The sequence below is a fragment of the Paroedura picta genome, chromosome 16, assembly GCF_049243985.1.
Source record: "Paroedura picta isolate Pp20150507F chromosome 16, Ppicta_v3.0, whole genome shotgun sequence".
Taxonomy (NCBI): Eukaryota; Metazoa; Chordata; class Lepidosauria; order Squamata; family Gekkonidae; genus Paroedura; species Paroedura picta.
Window position 1 is genome coordinate 24,946,948 of NC_135384.1, and position 16,945 is coordinate 24,963,892.

The 16,945-nt window shown below is 51.1% G+C and overlaps 2 protein-coding genes across 5 annotated transcripts in view; both read right to left on the bottom strand.

Annotated features, from left to right (window-relative positions):
- The window catches only part of KCNH4 (potassium voltage-gated channel subfamily H member 4), a 51,914-nt gene extending 46,224 nt beyond the window's left edge, over positions 1–5,690 (bottom strand). For all 3 annotated transcript variants that reach the window (XM_077314307.1, XM_077314306.1, XM_077314308.1), the window contains exon 1: positions 5,452–5,690. In XM_077314307.1, coding sequence (XP_077170422.1) covers positions 5,452–5,527 — 76 coding nt within the window. In that variant the 5' untranslated portion in view covers positions 5,528–5,690. The remainder of the gene's footprint in view (positions 1–5,451) is intronic.
- Positions 5,691–12,337: 6,647 nt separating this feature from the next.
- Positions 12,338–16,042, bottom strand: HCRT (hypocretin neuropeptide precursor). 2 transcript variants are annotated; one of them, XM_077314808.1, is made up of 2 exons: positions 15,741–16,042; positions 12,338–12,869 (listed from the first exon to the last, which is right to left on the bottom strand). In XM_077314808.1, the coding sequence occupies exons 1-2, from the start codon at positions 15,765–15,767 to the stop codon at positions 12,447–12,449; spliced, it is 450 nt and encodes a 149-aa protein (XP_077170923.1). In that variant the 5' UTR covers positions 15,768–16,042; the 3' UTR covers positions 12,338–12,446. The 2 variants fall into 2 exon arrangements, with proteins under 2 accessions (XP_077170923.1, XP_077170924.1); XM_077314809.1 differs by having other exon boundaries at positions 15,747–16,033.
- Positions 16,043–16,945: the final 903 nt, after the last annotated feature.

Genomic DNA, 16,945 nt, shown 5'->3' on the forward strand with positions numbered 1-16,945 from the left:
GGGCTCGTTGTGGTATATATGAACTTGGCTGTTCTTCTAGAGGGCCAGTCCAGCATAACGTCCTCTTCATAAGAGGGTCCATGTGTAACTCATCAGTAGAGCATCTGCTTGGCTCGTAGAGGCACCCAAGTTCAATCCCCGGCATCTACAATGAAAGAATCAGGCCATAGGGGATGTGAAAGATCTCTGCCTGAGACCTTGCAGAGCGGCTTCCAGTCTGAGAATCCTTGATGGATGAAGGATCTGTTTGCAGAGGGGACATGGCTTAGTGGCTGGGCAGCTGCTTGGCATGCAGAAGGTCCAAGGTTCAACCCCAGGCATTTCCAGTTAAAAGGTATCAACCCCGGCATCTCCAGGTAGTGGATGATCCAAAAGACCTCTGCCTGAGACTGTGGAGAGCTGCTGCCAGCCTGAGTAGACAATTCTGGCCTTGCTGCCCTGACAGTTTGATTCGGTATATGGTAGAGTCATCTATGTAGGATATCGTAACTCTGCACCCAAGAGGATCCGGGAGGGAAAGGTTGAAGTGAATTCTCTCACTGGGGTGCACTTGGCCCCACCTTCTTGTTGGTTACATGCTGAGCCTCTTTGGCCCTTGCATGCCTTCTGTTTTCATCTTCTACAGGATCTCTCTTCTTCTCTTTCTTATGTGGGCTTGAAGCTGTAGCGAGTTTTGAAGTCGATCTGTTCACAACAAGCATCCCTGCACAAACGTGTCACGTCTATGTGCTTTTGTTTTTATAAGTAAAAAATTTCTCTCTCTTGTCACCATCAGAGTCAGATCACCTTTGCAATTTGTTTGAACAGCATTTCCCTCTTACTGAGGAAACGTGGAGTTCTGTGGACTTGGAAGGGTGGTCCATGCTGGCAGACATCTCCAATAAAACATGTGACCTTATCTCCTTTGTCTCTTCGGTTCCTTATGATTTCTATGGTTGCTGCTGCCTACCAAACCCCCTTAGAACAGACATGGCTTCCTGGGAGAAGGACATGGCGATTCAGCAGCCAGCCAGCCAGCCAGCCCCCCCCCCTGCCCCCCAATACAGGATCATGCCAGACATGAAGCGACAGCTATGGAGATAATCTGGCACCAGCCATTCATGCGGGAGGCAAGGAAGGATGTGAATGGAAAATCCAAAGCAATCCAGCCGAGGGATGAATCAGCTTCGCAGGTCATGGGAGACTGTAGCTCTGCAGCTCTGATGTTAATCTCCCAGTTAAAACCCCTGAAGAGAGGCAGCGGCCAGCCACGATCCACCCGAGGTTTCTCCAATTAGCACTGAAGTTGGGACTGTAGAGTGAGCGAAGCACAGAGCTGGAAGTATCTCTAGAGGCCATCTAGTCCACCCCATGCTCAACGCAGAAACAAGCCAAAGCATTCCTGAGTCGTGCTTGTCCAGCCGCTGCTTGAAGATCACAAGTAAGGGGGAGCTCAACCCCCCCACACCAGGCAGCCCATTCCATTGCTGAGCTAAAATTACTGGTATTTTGCTGCCCTTTTTGAAATATTATTATTATTAATAATAATTAGGGCAGGGGTAGTCAAACTGCGGCCCTCCAGATGTCCGTGGACTACAATTCCCAGGAGCCCCTGCCAGCATTTGCTGGCAGGGGTTCCTGGGAATTGTAGTCCACGGACATCTGGAGGGCCACAGTTTGACTACCCCTGAATTAGGGGCTCATGAGAATTGTAGTCCACGGACATCTGGAGGGCCGCAGTTTGACTACCCCTGCTTTAGATGGAGGAAGGGAGCTGTCCCTGGTTCTGAACTCACACCCTTGTTGCCTTAACTTGGAGCCAGGTTGATTCCTTCTGTCACCGGAGGGAGTGTAAAATACAGGATAAATAGAGGTCCTCTTTTGGACTCCAGGCACCCATAAATATGGACCCGGCACCCGTTCCTGGCCTTGGGAAAATGAAACGGGTTTAATCCTGATTCATATCAGCCTGGACCATGGTGGGGGTGAATCGGATGGGCAATGAGCCCCCTAAACTTATTTCTCCAGGTGTTTATACTGATTGCTCTGGGTCCTGGGAGGAAGAAAGAAAGGGTGGGGGGGGGATAGAGGACAAGGGGGGGAGGGGCTAAGTTTTATTATGCAAGCTTGACAGCTTCGAAGGAAAATGCTAAATTAGTTTTCATTGATCTTTCTGGAAGCATTTAAATCCTCCTCCCATCCTGGAATCCTCTTAAGGGAAAATCCTCCGGCTACAATATGGCATTTCAAATTTTTCTTTTGAAAAAAACATATGATTACTACACCTTTCTTCCCCACCCATTTATCCTTTCCCTGACAGGCGGGGGGGAGGCTGGACACTCACATACATATGAAGATGAAGAAGAAGAAGAAGATTCGGGTTTTATATCCCACTTTTCACTGCCCGAAGAAGTTCCAAAGTGGCCAACAATTGCCTTCCCTTCCTCTCCCCACAACCAACACGCTGTGAAGTAGGAAGGGCTGAAAGAGAGCTCTGGAAGAACTACTCTGTGAGCCCAGCTCTAACAGGACTGTGACTAAACTGAGATCATCCAGCTGGCTGCATGTGGGGGAGTGGGAAATCAAATACACCTCTACAGATTACAGGCTGCCGCTCTTAACCCCTACACCACGCTGGTTACTCATTAGCACTGGAACAGTACGCAGGGATATCATGCCCGGCCTCTGCCATTTCATTTGGTTTTAAAACATATGATCACTACACCTTTCTTCCCCACCCTGCACGTGGACGAGAAGTGGGGAATCAAACTTGGTTCACCAGGTTAGAGGCTGACGTCCTTAATCAACTACAGAAGTAAGATGTGGGAGCCAGCCAATCAATCGATCGATTGACTGATTGTTCGATCCATTACCATTTTTCCATTGGGGAGAAAGAGACTAGATCTGTAGAGCAGGGGTAGTCAACCTGTGGTCCTCCAGATGTCCATGGACTACAATTCACATGAGCCCCTGCCAGCGTTTGCTGGCAGGGGCTCATGGGAATTGTAGTCCATGAATATCTGGAGGACCACAGGTTGACTACCCCTGCTGTAGAGCAACAGAGGACGTAGTGATCCAAACTTCTAGGAAAGGCCTTGAAATTCCTCTGGAGCTCTCACAGAGATCTATTTTGGACGAGAGACTTGGGTTTTCTTATTGGTGTGAAAGAGCAATACTTGTGAGCAAATTCTTGCTGAGTCCCACCGTCTAGGGCTGAGCCCTAGCGCTTTCGTTTCTGAAATGATTATGGTTTCAGATGGACTGAGAGCTCTGCCCATTAGATCAGACATGAAGTGGGCTTGCGCTGGGGTTATGTGTGCATTCTTAGGCGCATTTCTTCTTGCAGCTCCTTATAATTTCAGATTGTGCCTTGGAATTCCAAAAAGCTTCTATTGGAGGGGGCAGGGGAGTCGTCGTGATACACCCAAATCCTTGGCTGGGACAAAACGCACTGAGTTCAGGTGACAAGTTGGCCACTTTGGAGTATAGTTTTTTTTTAAGGCAAAGTCCTCTCTAACAAGTTTCTGAAACAACAGAAATGCTGGGGCCATGGACATTTTAATTGGCGTAACCTTTACAACAGTCTTATAAGGTAGGCTAGCATTTTAAACCCGCATTGGCCCTATGCTAGCATTCTGGGACGTCCTCCTCCATAAACCTAAGGAACATTCACAAAAACTCCACAACACAGAAGAGTTTTCTCCAAAAGAAAGGCAATTATGCTGGTTCGTTTCAATGGGGCTTGATCAGAACTCCCAGCGGACTGGGCTGGCCCTGTTTCCTTACTTAGATACCCCTACGCTGCTTTTCCTCCCTCGCGGGGACCAAAACATCACTCTCCTTTCTTCCGTTTCATCCTGACAACAACCCTGTGAGGTAGGCCATGCTGAGAGTGGTGACTGACCCGGCGTCACCCAGCAAGTTCCCACGAAATCTGGTGCTCCCAGATTCCAGCAGTCCGGCACTCGAGCACATACACCATGCTGGCTCCAAAATCCGCCTGTGCCCAGAACGACCACTGATGCTCCACAACCTCTGGCAGCTGACTAACTGACCCCTGGAAGGTAAGTTGGGACCGGAGGAAGCCACAGAAGGTTGATCAGTCCCAAAAGTCTCCTCTCGTTTTAAGCAAACAACCAGTCTGTTGGCACCGTCCCCCTCCTTGATCCAGCTCCATCGGTGTCCCAGTCCTTCCCCAAAGTCAAGAGACAAGTCCCTGCCTCCAAGGCTCTTACAACTCAGACAGCAGGGGAGGAAAGAGAAGGGGGAGGAAGGGAAGCGATCCAGCTGTCAAAGGCACAAAGGCCTCTTGTCATGTCAGAAGAGGACCAGGGGTGACTTAAGCGAGTCTGAACCGCTATCTGCTTTGGGAGATGCGCAAAATGTGTCCTCGAGCCACACTTGAGTATGCAGGGAAGCCATAAAGGGAAAAGGCACTCCAAGCGCAAAGGATGTAGGCATGGAGAACAGGGCTCACAGGTACACCTGCGCACCTGCAGGGTTGGCTAAGCAAAGCTAGTGCCGAAAGAGGAGGTTGTCATGCCTGCGGTGCACGCACGGAGTAGTGTGGGGCTCCCTCTGGCACACAGCCATGCGCCAGAAACTCCCTGGGAAGTTCGTCCGGAGCAGAGCGGGGGTCCAGGGAGACGGCAGGTTCTCCCTGCTTTTCGGTCTCCTCGGAAGCAAAGACCAGGGGCAGACACATGGGATGGGGAGGGGGTCTGCTGCTCTGCACATGGTCAGAGACAATGTCCTCCTTCTTCCGCCTTCGACAATCTCAAGGCGAAGGCCAAGCACCGGGGAGTCCAACTCTGCACTGCGGGTCAACCAAGAAGGGGGTCGAGCCCCCCAGGGCAGCAGGGCAGGGAAAGAAGAAATCCCGCCCGGGCCCCAAGAGAGAAGGGCTGGGAAATCCCGCCCGGGAGGCGCATCTGGACAGGACGGGGCTGGGGGAGGGCAGGATTCCCGCAACAGAACTGCCTTTGCGCCCCTCCGTCTCCGGGCGGTGGCAGAGAAGGAACCGGGGAAGGATCGGGCGCCCAGCGGCGCCTTCTCAGCCCCCTCGGAAAGACAAAGAACGGACCTCTTTGTTCCGTCGAGGGCCAGGAAGGGGTGGGGGAGACGCGAGGGGAGGAGGGCAGGGCCCAAGGGGGAAGCAGCGATGGGGCGGGGAGGGAGCTGGGTAGTTTAGGATCGGGGGCAGCTGACCCCTTGCCGCTCTGCGCCCGTGCGAGGCTTCTGCCGGGACGCAGCTCTCCAACTGCGCGCGGGTCTCCCCCATCCAAAAGCCCCGACTGCGCCACTCCCCCCCGGAGCATCGGGAAGACGGAGGGTGCCCTGCAGCCCCCCAAAGCGAGCCGGGCGCGCGATCCTAAGGGGGAGTCGAACTTTTGGACGGACCCGGGAGGGGCGCGTTGCTGGGTGGGGGGCGCGATCAGCCCCACAGCGAAGCCCCCCCCTGGCCCGACTTACGTGTCCCGTCGAACCTGTTGGCGATGTTGTCCAGGAAGGTGTTCTGCGGCGCCAGCAAGCCCTTCATCACCGGCATGGCGGCGGCACCACCATGGGCGCCCCCCCTCCCCCGCAGGCAGGGGCTCCGGGCGGCTCTAGGCGGTTCTAGGCGGGCGGGCGGGGCGGGCGCCAGGCGAGGCAGACCCCAAAGCCCCCCTGCCCGCCTGCCTGCCCGGCCGCCCCTGGCATCGCTCAGCCCGGCCCGGTCCGCCCGGCCGCCCCACCCGCCCAGGCCCCGCCCACAGGCCCCGCCCACTGGCGGGGGGGACACCCGGCAAGGGGGAGGGCGGGGGGGGGGTGAGCGGAGGGGCGCCAGGAGCGCTCGGGCGCAGCCCCCCAGGACCCCTCGCTTGCTTCCTTTCACTCCTCAGTCTTTAATGTTGTCGTTTTCTTCTTCTTTGCTTCTTAATTTTAAAAATCTTATTCTTTACTTTTACCGTGTTCTTCTTTTCTGTTTCTTTTCGTCTCTTTATTCTTCTTTACTCTTAACCTCTCTCTCTCTCTCCTCCTTTTCTCTGTTTCTTTTCATCTTTTCCTTTCACCTCCTTCCTTCCTTCCTTCCCTTTTCTGTAATGTTACATTTCCCCTTTCTTTAAACCTGTCATTTTTATGTCATTCTTCCCTTCCCTCTGAGCAGGGGCCATTCTGCTCTGTAACTCCTCGCAAGCCCCCTGCCAGCTTCTGCTCCAGCTGAAACCCCAAAGAATTATTTAGGGAGCCACCAGACTAGTTCTGCCCATGGTGGGGAGTGGCCAGAAGGGTGCTCCCACCTGGGAGGAGGTTGTCATTTGGGAAAAGGGGCGGAGGGGCAGCCAGCACCAGCCCAAAGATTTGGGTCAACGGTTGGGCCTGCCTCTCCAGCTACTATTAAATTAGCCAGGATCCCCCCCCTCCAAAGTCCATGGCTCTTTGTTTTTGCCTTTTTCATGGATTCCATAGCCGGTCCCTGTGAGTCATGGCTACTTCTTCAGATTCACACCCAGCTCCTCCCCTGCCCCACATTTTGGTTAGTCTTTGAGATGCTCCAGGACTCTTGCTGTCTTCTGCTGCTCCAGATAGACTAACACTAGGTAGCTGCCCTTCTTGACCTTTAAAAAAATTACTTCATTTAACCTCCACCTGGGATGCGTCCCAGAGCAGTTTAGATTTCTCCACTCCCTTCCCTTTTTTCCTGTCAGTAACAGCCATGCGGAACAAGTCAGGCCAAGACTGACTGTCCCGAGGTTACCCAGCAATCTTCCATGGTAAGAGCCAGGATTCGAACCAGGGTCTCCCGGATCCTGGTCTGACACTCTCACCAGCAATTGCATTCCCCCTCCCAAAGAAATATCTCCCCTTCTCCATCCACCATCATGAATCAGTGCTTCCCCCTTTGGACAGAGCGAAGTCGTCTGAAACGGAGAATATGAATGAGCAAAACCCAGCCCCTTCTTGCCTCTAAATCACACGCACCCTTTTCTGTTTGGCAGGATTCTGAACTTATGTGGAGAGCTGTGTTCATCTGTCTGTAGCAGCAAAAGAGAGCAGGGGTCCGGGAGAACCTTCAAGACCAGCAAAATTTGTGGCAGGGGAGTCACTGCTCATCCCTTTAGTTTGGGGGGGTAGTGGCTAAGAGCACAGCCTCTACTCTGGAGAGCTGGGTTTGATTCCTCACTCCTCCTCCACATGCAGCCAGCTGGGAGACTTTGGGCCAGTCACAGTCCTGTTAGAGCTGTTCTCCCAGAGCAATGGTGTCAGAGCTCTCTCAGCCCCACCTCCCTCACAGGGGGTCTGTTGTGGGGAGAGGAAGGGAAGGAGATTACAAGCCACTAAAAGCAGGGTATAAAAACAACTCTTCTTTTGTGTGTGTGGTGTGTGTGAGTGAGTGAGAGAGAGAGAGTTTAAAGTAGCCAAAAAAGAACTTCTGAAGATGTAAAATTCTCCCCCTCCCCGAGTTACTAATAACAAATGTTTGAGGACATGAATTCCAGGCCTGGCGTGTGATGTCCTAGCCCTTACCCTGCTGATATAAGAAATAAATTTGAAAAGCACCTAAGATTTTAAGGTTATTTTTTTTAACAGTTAGATTTTGACTTCCATGCGAAAATGTTTTAAGCCACCCTGAGACCCCAGGGGAGGGCACCCTGTAAATGGGATAAATAGAGATAAAAATAAATAAACAAACAGACCCAACACCTCCCTTTAGGCGATCAAATCCCGGAAAGATCTAAAAAATCCTTTTCTGGAACAAAGAGCCAGCCCGGCTTCCAGCTTTCTGTGCCAACACTGCCCCCTGGCAGCTGACCAGGGAATGGTCCCAGAATATCATTTCGGGGGGTGGGGTGGGGGCTTGATAGCACAGACCAGCCATCTAAGAGGTTGGTGGATGGAGAGGAACAAGAAGTGAAAAGAAACCTTAGTGGAGCAAGCTTTCCGGGCACATCTGAGCCCAGAGGCTGGATAGGGTGCAGACGAGGTCTTGAGAATGGAGCCTGTTCATAAAACATGCAGGCAGACCGCCCCCACCCCCTTAAATGCAGGGACTTTAGGCCAGATCTAGCCCCAAACATCTTCCCATCTCCATCTGCATTTTGGGTCCTCCCTTGGGAGATGGTGGGTTCTCCATCTTTGGAAATGTATAAACAGAGGCTGGAGAGCCATCTGACGGAGAGGCTGATTCTGTGAAGGTTCAAGGGGGTGGCAGGTGACAGTGGATGAGCGAGAGGGTTGTGAGTGTCCTGCATAGTGCAGGGGGTTGGACTAGATGACCCAGGAGGTCCCTTCCAACTCTATGATTCTAAGTACCTACGAGAAGTTAGCAGCATCTCACGAAAGCTCCTCCCGGGCCACAAATGGTGTGATCCTGGACTCTTGCTCTTTTCTACGGCTACACACAGACTAACACAGCTATCTGGCTTGCTTTACCATGAAATGCTTACTGCAGGGGGCAAAAACAGTCACAAAACGGCTGCTACAGCTGACCTTGAGACGCAAGTTGAAGAGCCTTGAGCCGGGGTGGAAGCTTCTGCCATGATATAGTCCAGGGATTCCCAAGCAGGGTCCCCCAGGGAAACCTGGGGTTACAGAAGAGTTTGTGAAGCCTTCTCCAGAAGTTCCAGTGACCACCGACATCACAAGTCGTCCCTGCAGCCCCCTTTCCCTGTTGCACCCCAGACCTAATCTCTTTCTCCACAATGGCCGTGGCAATAATCAATTGATTCATTGGCTCCCACTCCTTATTTCCACGATTGGTTGGCTGGTTCCCACATCTTACTTCCACACCCAATTCTGGGGTCCCTGAAGTCTGAAAAATATTTCAAGAGTCCCTCCAGGGTCAAAAGGTCAAATTTCCAATGGCCACTCAGAAATCTAGGAGGGCAAGAGTTCCATCTGGCCCTTCCCACTTTCCAAAAAACAGGTGTCAGGAAAGACCTTGGTGGCTACCATGGTTCCTGTGGGCACCATGTTGGGGGCCTCTGTCCTAAACTAAGAGCAAAGGAAAGGTGTCATGAGTCAGCCAGAACAGGAAGGAACTCCTTGGGAGCTGAGGAATCTGGTTCCATGGGTCTGGATCCAAACATAACCAACAGCCTGAAGCACAGACTCTGGAGAGGTTCTACAGAAGATTCGTCTCCTCCTAGTGAACTTCTCACACCTGAGCCGTCAGCACTACCAGAAAAGCAAGTGCCCAGCTCAGCTGAAGCAGGCACCAGAGGAGGCAGAAGTAAAGATGAGAATTTAAAGGGAGAAGATGTAGTACTCATTTACAGGGGAAGAAGAAGGGAGATCTTTGCAGGATGAGGGCTGAAGGCAAAGACCAGTTGCGGGAAGCCATTTCAGGATCAGGACTTGGGGACTGCCAAGCCCTATAGAAGTGGTCAGCATGGGTGCAGTGAGGTCATTTGGCTTCCTCTGGAACCCTGGCCTTTGCCTGTTGGGCTGTAAATGTTTCATTTCCTGTACATTTAATGTTGTATTTTGAAACTGCCCTGAGCTGTGTGCACGGGGGTGCAACTGTAACGTTACTGTGATTAAACATCCTATGAAATTAAGGTTACCTATGTTATGTTAGGACTATGTTGATGGTAATTAATAGCACTGTTAGCGTACTAGGTTGCATTGCATCACACAATTTATGTTCTTTGTAAACCGCCCTGAGCCACGAGGGAAGGCGGCATATAAATCTAAATCAATAAAAAAAATTTTAAAATGTAATAATATAAATAAAACAGTAAAATAAAAACACAATGGAAAAATATTATGAAGACTTTCTCTCTCATTGACCATGTGCCATTTAATCATGGATGGGATCTTAGATGTACAGCTGGTGTTCCTTGAATTTATGGGATGGATCTGGCCAGACTAAAATAGTCCATCTAAGAGTCCATCTAGTCCAGCATCCCGTCTCACGCTGTGGTCAGCCATTTCCTCTGGAGGGGCAACAGCAGGGCACGTAGCTCTGAGGCCTTCCCCTGATGTTGCCTCCTGACTCTGAGATTCAGAGGATCTGAATGTGGAGGTTCCCCTCAGTCAACAGGGGAGCCAAAGAATTATACATGAGGAATGCACACTCAGGATTGAACCTACCCTTGCCAGGGTAGTTGGAACTTTGGAAGCAACTCACAGCTTCTTCTTTTAGTTCTTGTGGTCCACAAGCCACTTGGGGATGAAGACCTCCCCCCACCCCTTAAACAATCAGAGCGCAAAGGCCTCCAACTGTACAGCACTGCAGGGCCCAAGGGCCCGTGGGGTCCGTAGCATGTGCTACACACGCTGCTAGAATAAACCACCTCGGCCCCAGCAGGGCCCACTGCAAGGAGTCCATCTCCCAGAGCAAACATTTTCTCCAGGTGAGCTCTGTCGTCTGCACTTCATTTGTAATACCGGACCTCCAGCCGCTGCCTGGAGGTTGACATCCCTACAGAAAAACTCTCAAGTGATAGAGCCACCCATATGATCCATCCGGCACGGCCCACTCAGGACTGGGTGGGTTTTGAAGATAATTACCCCTCTCATCATACTTAGATACTGAAAAAACCCTCTTCCTTTAGCTCCTGGATTGTGAATGTGACAATGAGTAAGGAATAACTTAAGGAAATTCCTGTTGCTTTGAGGAAGGTGTTCGTTCACAGTGGATAAAAGCTTCTGAGCTTAAAAATAACTGTTCTTATTCTGCTCACCCCTCTTTGGCGTGCTCACAATTTGCCCCACCCGCCTCACGAAAAGTGGGAGCTCCTTGACCAGAGTTCTGGAAGCTTCTGTGAGGAAGTCTGAGGGACTTCTTGATGGTTAGAGTGGTTCTGCATGGGAACGGGGCAGTTCTTCAGTGGCCTTCTCAGGGAGGTGGCGAGCTCTTCTTCTGATGGAGAGCTTTAAGTGGAGGTGAGGTGGCCATCAGACAGTAAGGCTGATTCTGTGAGAGTGAGGGTAGGAAGGGATGAGCGAGTGCTCAGCTCTCGTTGGGGTCAGCAAGGAATTTTCCTCTAGGCCAGGGTGGCCCAGGGATCTTGGAGGTGGTCTGCCTTCCTCTGGCCACAGGTAGAGACCGAAGATGAATAAATAGAAAGAAATTTCCAAGCCGGCGATGGCAAAACGTTTCATTCAGAACGAGTTGCTAGGTATAAAACCTCGTTTTCGTATTTTACTTCCTCAGTAAACTTATTTTTGAATTGTTTTTTTTTCAGGGATACAAACAAAGTCTTAAACCCACTCTTTAATTCTTATATTTTATATACCTTATATTTTAAGTCATATAATTTCATAGAATCTTAGAATCATAGAATCATAGAGTTGTAAGGGGCCATACAGGCCATCTAGTCCAACCCCCTGCTCAACGCAGGATCAGCCCAAAGCAGCCTAAAGCGTCCAAGAAAAGTGTGTATCCAGCCTTTGCTTGAAGACTGCCAGTGAGGGGGAGCTCACCACGTCCTTAGGCAGCCTATTCCACTGCTGAACTGCCCTGACTGTGAAATTCTTTTCCTGATATCTAGCCTATATTGTTGTACTTGTAGTTTAAACCCATTACTGCGTGTCCTCTCCTCTGCAGCCAACGGAAACAGCATCCTGCCCTCCTCCAAGTGACAACCTTTCAAATACTTAGAGGGCTATTTGGGTCTATTAGTATCAAATATCCATAAAGGTAACATCTTATAAATGAATAAAACTTTTTGCCATCGCCAGCTTGGAAATTTCTTTCTGTTTATTCCTCTGGGACAGGGGTCACGGGGGGGGGGGAGGTAGCTGTGAATTTCCCACAAGGTGCAGGGGATTGGACGAGATGACCAATGTGATCTATGCAGGAGTAATTCCTGTGGCTCATAGCATCAGAGTCAGTTTAAGGATTCACAGGGCCCTAGCAAAGTACAATTGCTATGGGAGCAACCAGAATACAACAGGCACTGGATTGAGAGGGTGGGGTGGAAGAAGAACTCTGCGGATGCCCTCCTCTCTCCCCAGGACCTGGAAAGGCTTCAGGCAGATCTTAGGGAACTTACCGGCAGGGACAGCTGTCACGTGACAGGGACCTGCAGCCTCCGAGCCTCGGAGGGAAGTGGAAGGAGGAGGGGGTGGTCAGGGGTGGGGGATGGAAGGCGATTGGCTGGCCTGCTAGACAGACAGGCAAGCCGGTTGGAGGAGGAGGCACTCAGGGGCGGGACAGTTGCCCTGAGTGGGTGTTAACTGCTGAGTGGCACTTAAGCCATGAGACCAGCTCCTCCTCCTCCAAGGCCTTACCAGAAATAAATTATGTGGAACAGATTAATAATACGGCCAAAAGGCCAAAGTGACTAGAACCCATGGAAGTGGCCATGGGGCCCCGATTCTCTAGTGTGAGGCTCTTCCCGACAGACGTAGACAGGCCGAACAGCTATGAAGCACAATGGTTTGCTTTATTTTCTAAAGAACAGCAGGGCTGACAGACGACTGGATCGAAAGGAGACTCACGGGGACCACTTGCCTCATCCGCAGAGACACGCCCCTCAGTACACTGCAGCCACCTTGCTCTGTTCCGGGCACGATGCTCCGTCCTTATCCAGCCGGGCCAGACAGCCCGGGGCTAAATCTGGCCCTGGGAGGCCCGGTGGAAGCTCGTTGCTGGGGGCACCTTCCCGGTGCTGCGGTGCCAGCTCAGCTGCCCGCTTGCCCATGGTGAGAATCCCAGCGGCCTGGTTGCTGGAGCCATGCAGGAGATGGTAGAGCCGGTGCTGGAAAGCCTTGGCGGCTCTGGGGTCGCTCCGCTTGCCGAGGGTCAGGATGCCGGCCGCGTGGTTCCCCATGCCATGGAGCAGCTCGAGGATCCGGCAGGAACAGCTCCTCTGGCGGCAACAGTCCGGCATGGCTTGCTTGGCCGTGGCGAAGGAGCACAGCAAGACGGCCAGGAGCACCCAGGCGCCTTTGGGGATCTAGCAGGAGACAGGGAAAAGTGAGCTGCTGGCGGCTGGGAGAGCCTTCATGGGTTTGCGTAAGAAGGAGAGGAGAAGCAGGGAGAGGAGAAAGAGGTGGAGGAGAAAGAGGAAGCGGTGGTGGAGGAGGGAGGAGGTGAAAGAGGAGAAGGAGGAGGAAGAAGAGGAGAAAGAGAAAGAAGGAAGAGAAGGAGGAGAAAGAGGTGAAGGAGAAAGAGGAGGCAGAGGATGAGGAGAAAGAAAAGGACGCGGAAGAGGAGGAGAAAGAGGAGGAGTAGAGAGAGCTGGGTTTTTTGTACCCAGTTTCGTACCCTGCTTTTGTACCCACTTGACTTGCAAAGGGGTCTTCCCTTCCTCTCCCCACAACAGACCAGCTGTGAGGCAGGTGGGGCTGAGGGAGCTCTGAGAGAACTGTCATGGGCCCAAGGTCACCCAGCAGGCTGCATGTGGAGGGGGAGCGGGGAATCAAACCTGGCTCGCCCTATCAGATGCCACTGCTCTTAACCACGACACCACACTGGCTTTATCAATACATATGCATTGTCATTTTTATGTCCCTTTTTCATTTGAATGGGGTTTTTCCTGGGGTTTTAATTGTGGACAATTGTAACCTGCCACGAGCTGGTCTCGGGAGCGGCGGAAAATCAAAACAATAATAATAACAACTACAACAAGACATTGGTTAGCATGGGGCCCCTATGTTCGTGGGGCCCCAGGATGTCCATGCAGGAAGGATCTTTCCTGAGTCACTGCTCAGTTCTTCAGATCGAAGATGTCCTAAGAGTGCAGATGAACCGAGAGCAAAACGTTTCCTGCCCAGAGATCAAATCCATTTATCTCACTGAGGAATGGCAGGGCCGTAATGCGGGGCAGCCAAATTTGCAGCTAACCATAATTCAAGTCGATGAATCCTCCAGCAGGGATCCGAAAGCATCTCTCCGAGCCAGATAAATGAGTGACCAACTGGTCTTGCAGTGTAAGGAAGGGCGTGATGAGGTGCATTTGGGGGGCAACAAAATAAATCCAAGCCACAGAAATGCTGATGAGATCCGAACTGGATCTGGCGGGAGGACGGAGAAATCCGGGGATCGTAATGCAATGTTTACTGAAGATGTCAGATTAATATGGAGAAGGCAGAATGCTTATTAGGAATACAATTGAAAGCAAAGAGGCGCATTTCCTAATGACATTCGTGAAAGCCCTCCGATGGCTCGGTTTAGAATTCTGGGTGCCGAATTCGAAACCCAAAAAGATATCCAAGCACAGGGGAGGAAGCTAGAAAGGAGCAAGCAATGGGCTGGAAATTTGGGGGTTGGACAGTTCAGCAAAAACCAGCCACAGTGGGCAGCTTAAGTGAAATTTTTTCTCTCACTCTGTGTTATAATTCAGAGCTGCTAATTTAAACCAATTGGTGGCCATACAGAATGGAAGAAATGCTCCACGCACCAAGTTTCCAAATTTGCCCCGATGAGCTGTGCCAGATACCCTTTTTTAAAAAAGGATCAGTCAAGATCCACGGTACCTGTGGCTGTTAACCTTCGTAACAATTAATAGAAATTCCGAATGTTGGGCCCATAGATTGCACTGTTCCAAGATCTCGGGCTGATTGGCGGAAGGAATTTGGTCTGATCGACGGTTTCGCATCCTTTTCTCACTTTGAGGAAACTGGCCACTGTTTTTTTTTTGGGGGGGGGCAGAATGGCAGGTGTGCCAGCAGAAAATCCTCATTTCCTCTTCTGCTTTCCTTTCCCACTCCCTGTTTTGAAAATCCCCCCCTTGGGGGGGGGGCTTGTTTGGTTCCTACTTCAGATAATGTCTTCTAGGATTTATTTTCCACCAGGAATAACTTCTGTTCAACAAGCCTTTACTTTCCCCAAGAACACATGAACTTACCTTATGCTGGATCAGACCCCCGATCCATCAAAGATAGATTCGGGTAGGTAGAACGGACACAGGAGAGCTCGCCCCTTGTGGGGATGCTTCCATACTTGGGTGGAGACGGGTGGGACTAGCAAGAAGTCTCTTTTCATTAGTTCTTTCCACAACTGGGAAAGCGTCTGCCGTTAATCATTAACCTTAACATTTTTATACCCTCCATGTTTTTGTGAACAACCCCTGAACCCCAAGGACAGATTTTGTTATTCAAGCAAGGAGCTATCCAATCTGCATTATCATGCTGCCTATTTGTCCTGATGCTGTTTACTCATTTACTACTAATTTACTCTTTCCTTATATCTGTACTCTTCTGGTTCTTGTTCCTTTGTCTGAGGAAGTATGCCTGCACATGAAAGCTCACACCTTGAATAAAACTTTGTTGCCCTTAAATGTGCCTTTGGATGCATGTTTTTGTTCTGTTAGTCCATCAAAGCCATAGTCCCAGGCAGAGATGGTTCACATCACCTCCCACCTGGCCCCATTAACAGAGGTAATGCCTTTTCCAACTTTGGTCAACCTTACCTCACCTGTTCCTCAGCTGCCTTCCCCTACCATATTCCTTCTACCTGTTTGTTAGACTTGCACCCTTCCTTTCCATCAAAGCCCTTGGAGTAGGCATAACAGCACTTCTGTGCTTGGTCACACAGTGGCAGGAAATCACGGAGGTCCAAGAGGAAACAATGCCCACCATCTTTAGGTTGATGCAAGCTTCCGTGTTTGACAGCATTCTTCTGACCGACAAAGTGTTCTGTAATACTCTAAAGATGGCAAGATACAGAGCCAAACTGTATGCTAAGGCGTCCATACAGATCCAACCCTAGCAGATGGCTTTCTTTAAAAACCTGCTGGCCCATATTTGTCCAGTCTGCAGCTCCTGTCTGGAGGTTTTCCACCCCGCAAGCCCCTGCCCCATTTAGCACCTTCAAACCAACATACCGTTACCTTAGTACCGTGGGTCTCCATGTCTTGTTGGAACCGTCAGGCTCTCCCCAAGGCCTCGTGGCATCACCTCCCAGGGGCGAAGCTCTCTGCAACTCTTTTGCAGAGGGGGAGGATATATAAGGTCAAGCTCTGAGCAGCCGTCAGACCCCTCCCTCGCTCTCATGCACGACCCCCTCAATGGCAGCGCCCCAAATAATACATTTCCTCCCCCTGCCCCAAACCCTGCAGGCCAGATCAGAAAAGAGAGGAAGGCTCCTTTTGTACGCCGTTCCTTAGAAACAGGGCAAGACATCGACCTGCCTTTGTTGTGTCCCGTCCTGCTGCTAATGAATCCGTCTGAGGAACTCTGCAGACAGTCCCGAGCCACAATAGCGGCCGAGGATTCGGTCAGGATAATGAGACGGGCCGTACTTGTTCGCCCGGGCCCATTACGCTAATTACCTCCACGGCGAAGCGAGAGGCGGCCTTTCTGTTGCCTGGCCGTGGCACATGGGATCGGCCTATTTCCACCGTGGCACGTGGCACCTGGAGGCCCTGAGCATCTCACCATGCCGCCCCCACCCCGGGCCCTGCTTCTGTTTCCCAAAGCTAGGACCCCCAAGTGAGGGGGGCAAAATGGAAAGCAAAAAAGTGGAAAGAAACTGGTTCCTTTCCGGATAACGGCTGGTTCTGTGTGGCTGTGCAGAAATGAAGGTTTGCCACTCAAGCTTGAGGGATGAGGCAGGAGGCAACCAGAGAGGGGCCTTTTCGGTGGTGGCCCCTCACTTGCAAAATGTCCTTCTCTGCTGAGCCTCTCCTGGTGCACCTGCTACTCTCATCTAGGCTCCAGGTCGAAACATTTCTGCTTATCTGGGCTTTTAAGTAAGGGTTTCTTTAAACTCCAGTTCAGTGTGCTTTGGGGCTGTTATTTTAAAGTTGCTGTTTTAAGCACTTCAATAGCCTGCGTTTCGTTCGTCGCTTTAAATGTTTTTATCACATTTTATTTTGTAAGCCACGTCGGGCAAGCTCCCTGGAGAGGTCGCATCACCGTTTGTGAAACACATAAACAGAAGAGAAGTGAAACGAAGTTTCAAAGAGGCTTTCAAACTGCAGCAAAATGCCAATTGGTTTTTAGCTTGACAAAGCAGGGAGCTGATTTTGGAATGACAAACCCAACTGGAAGGCGATGGGTTAAATTTTCCCTTCTTTGCTGGGCTCTG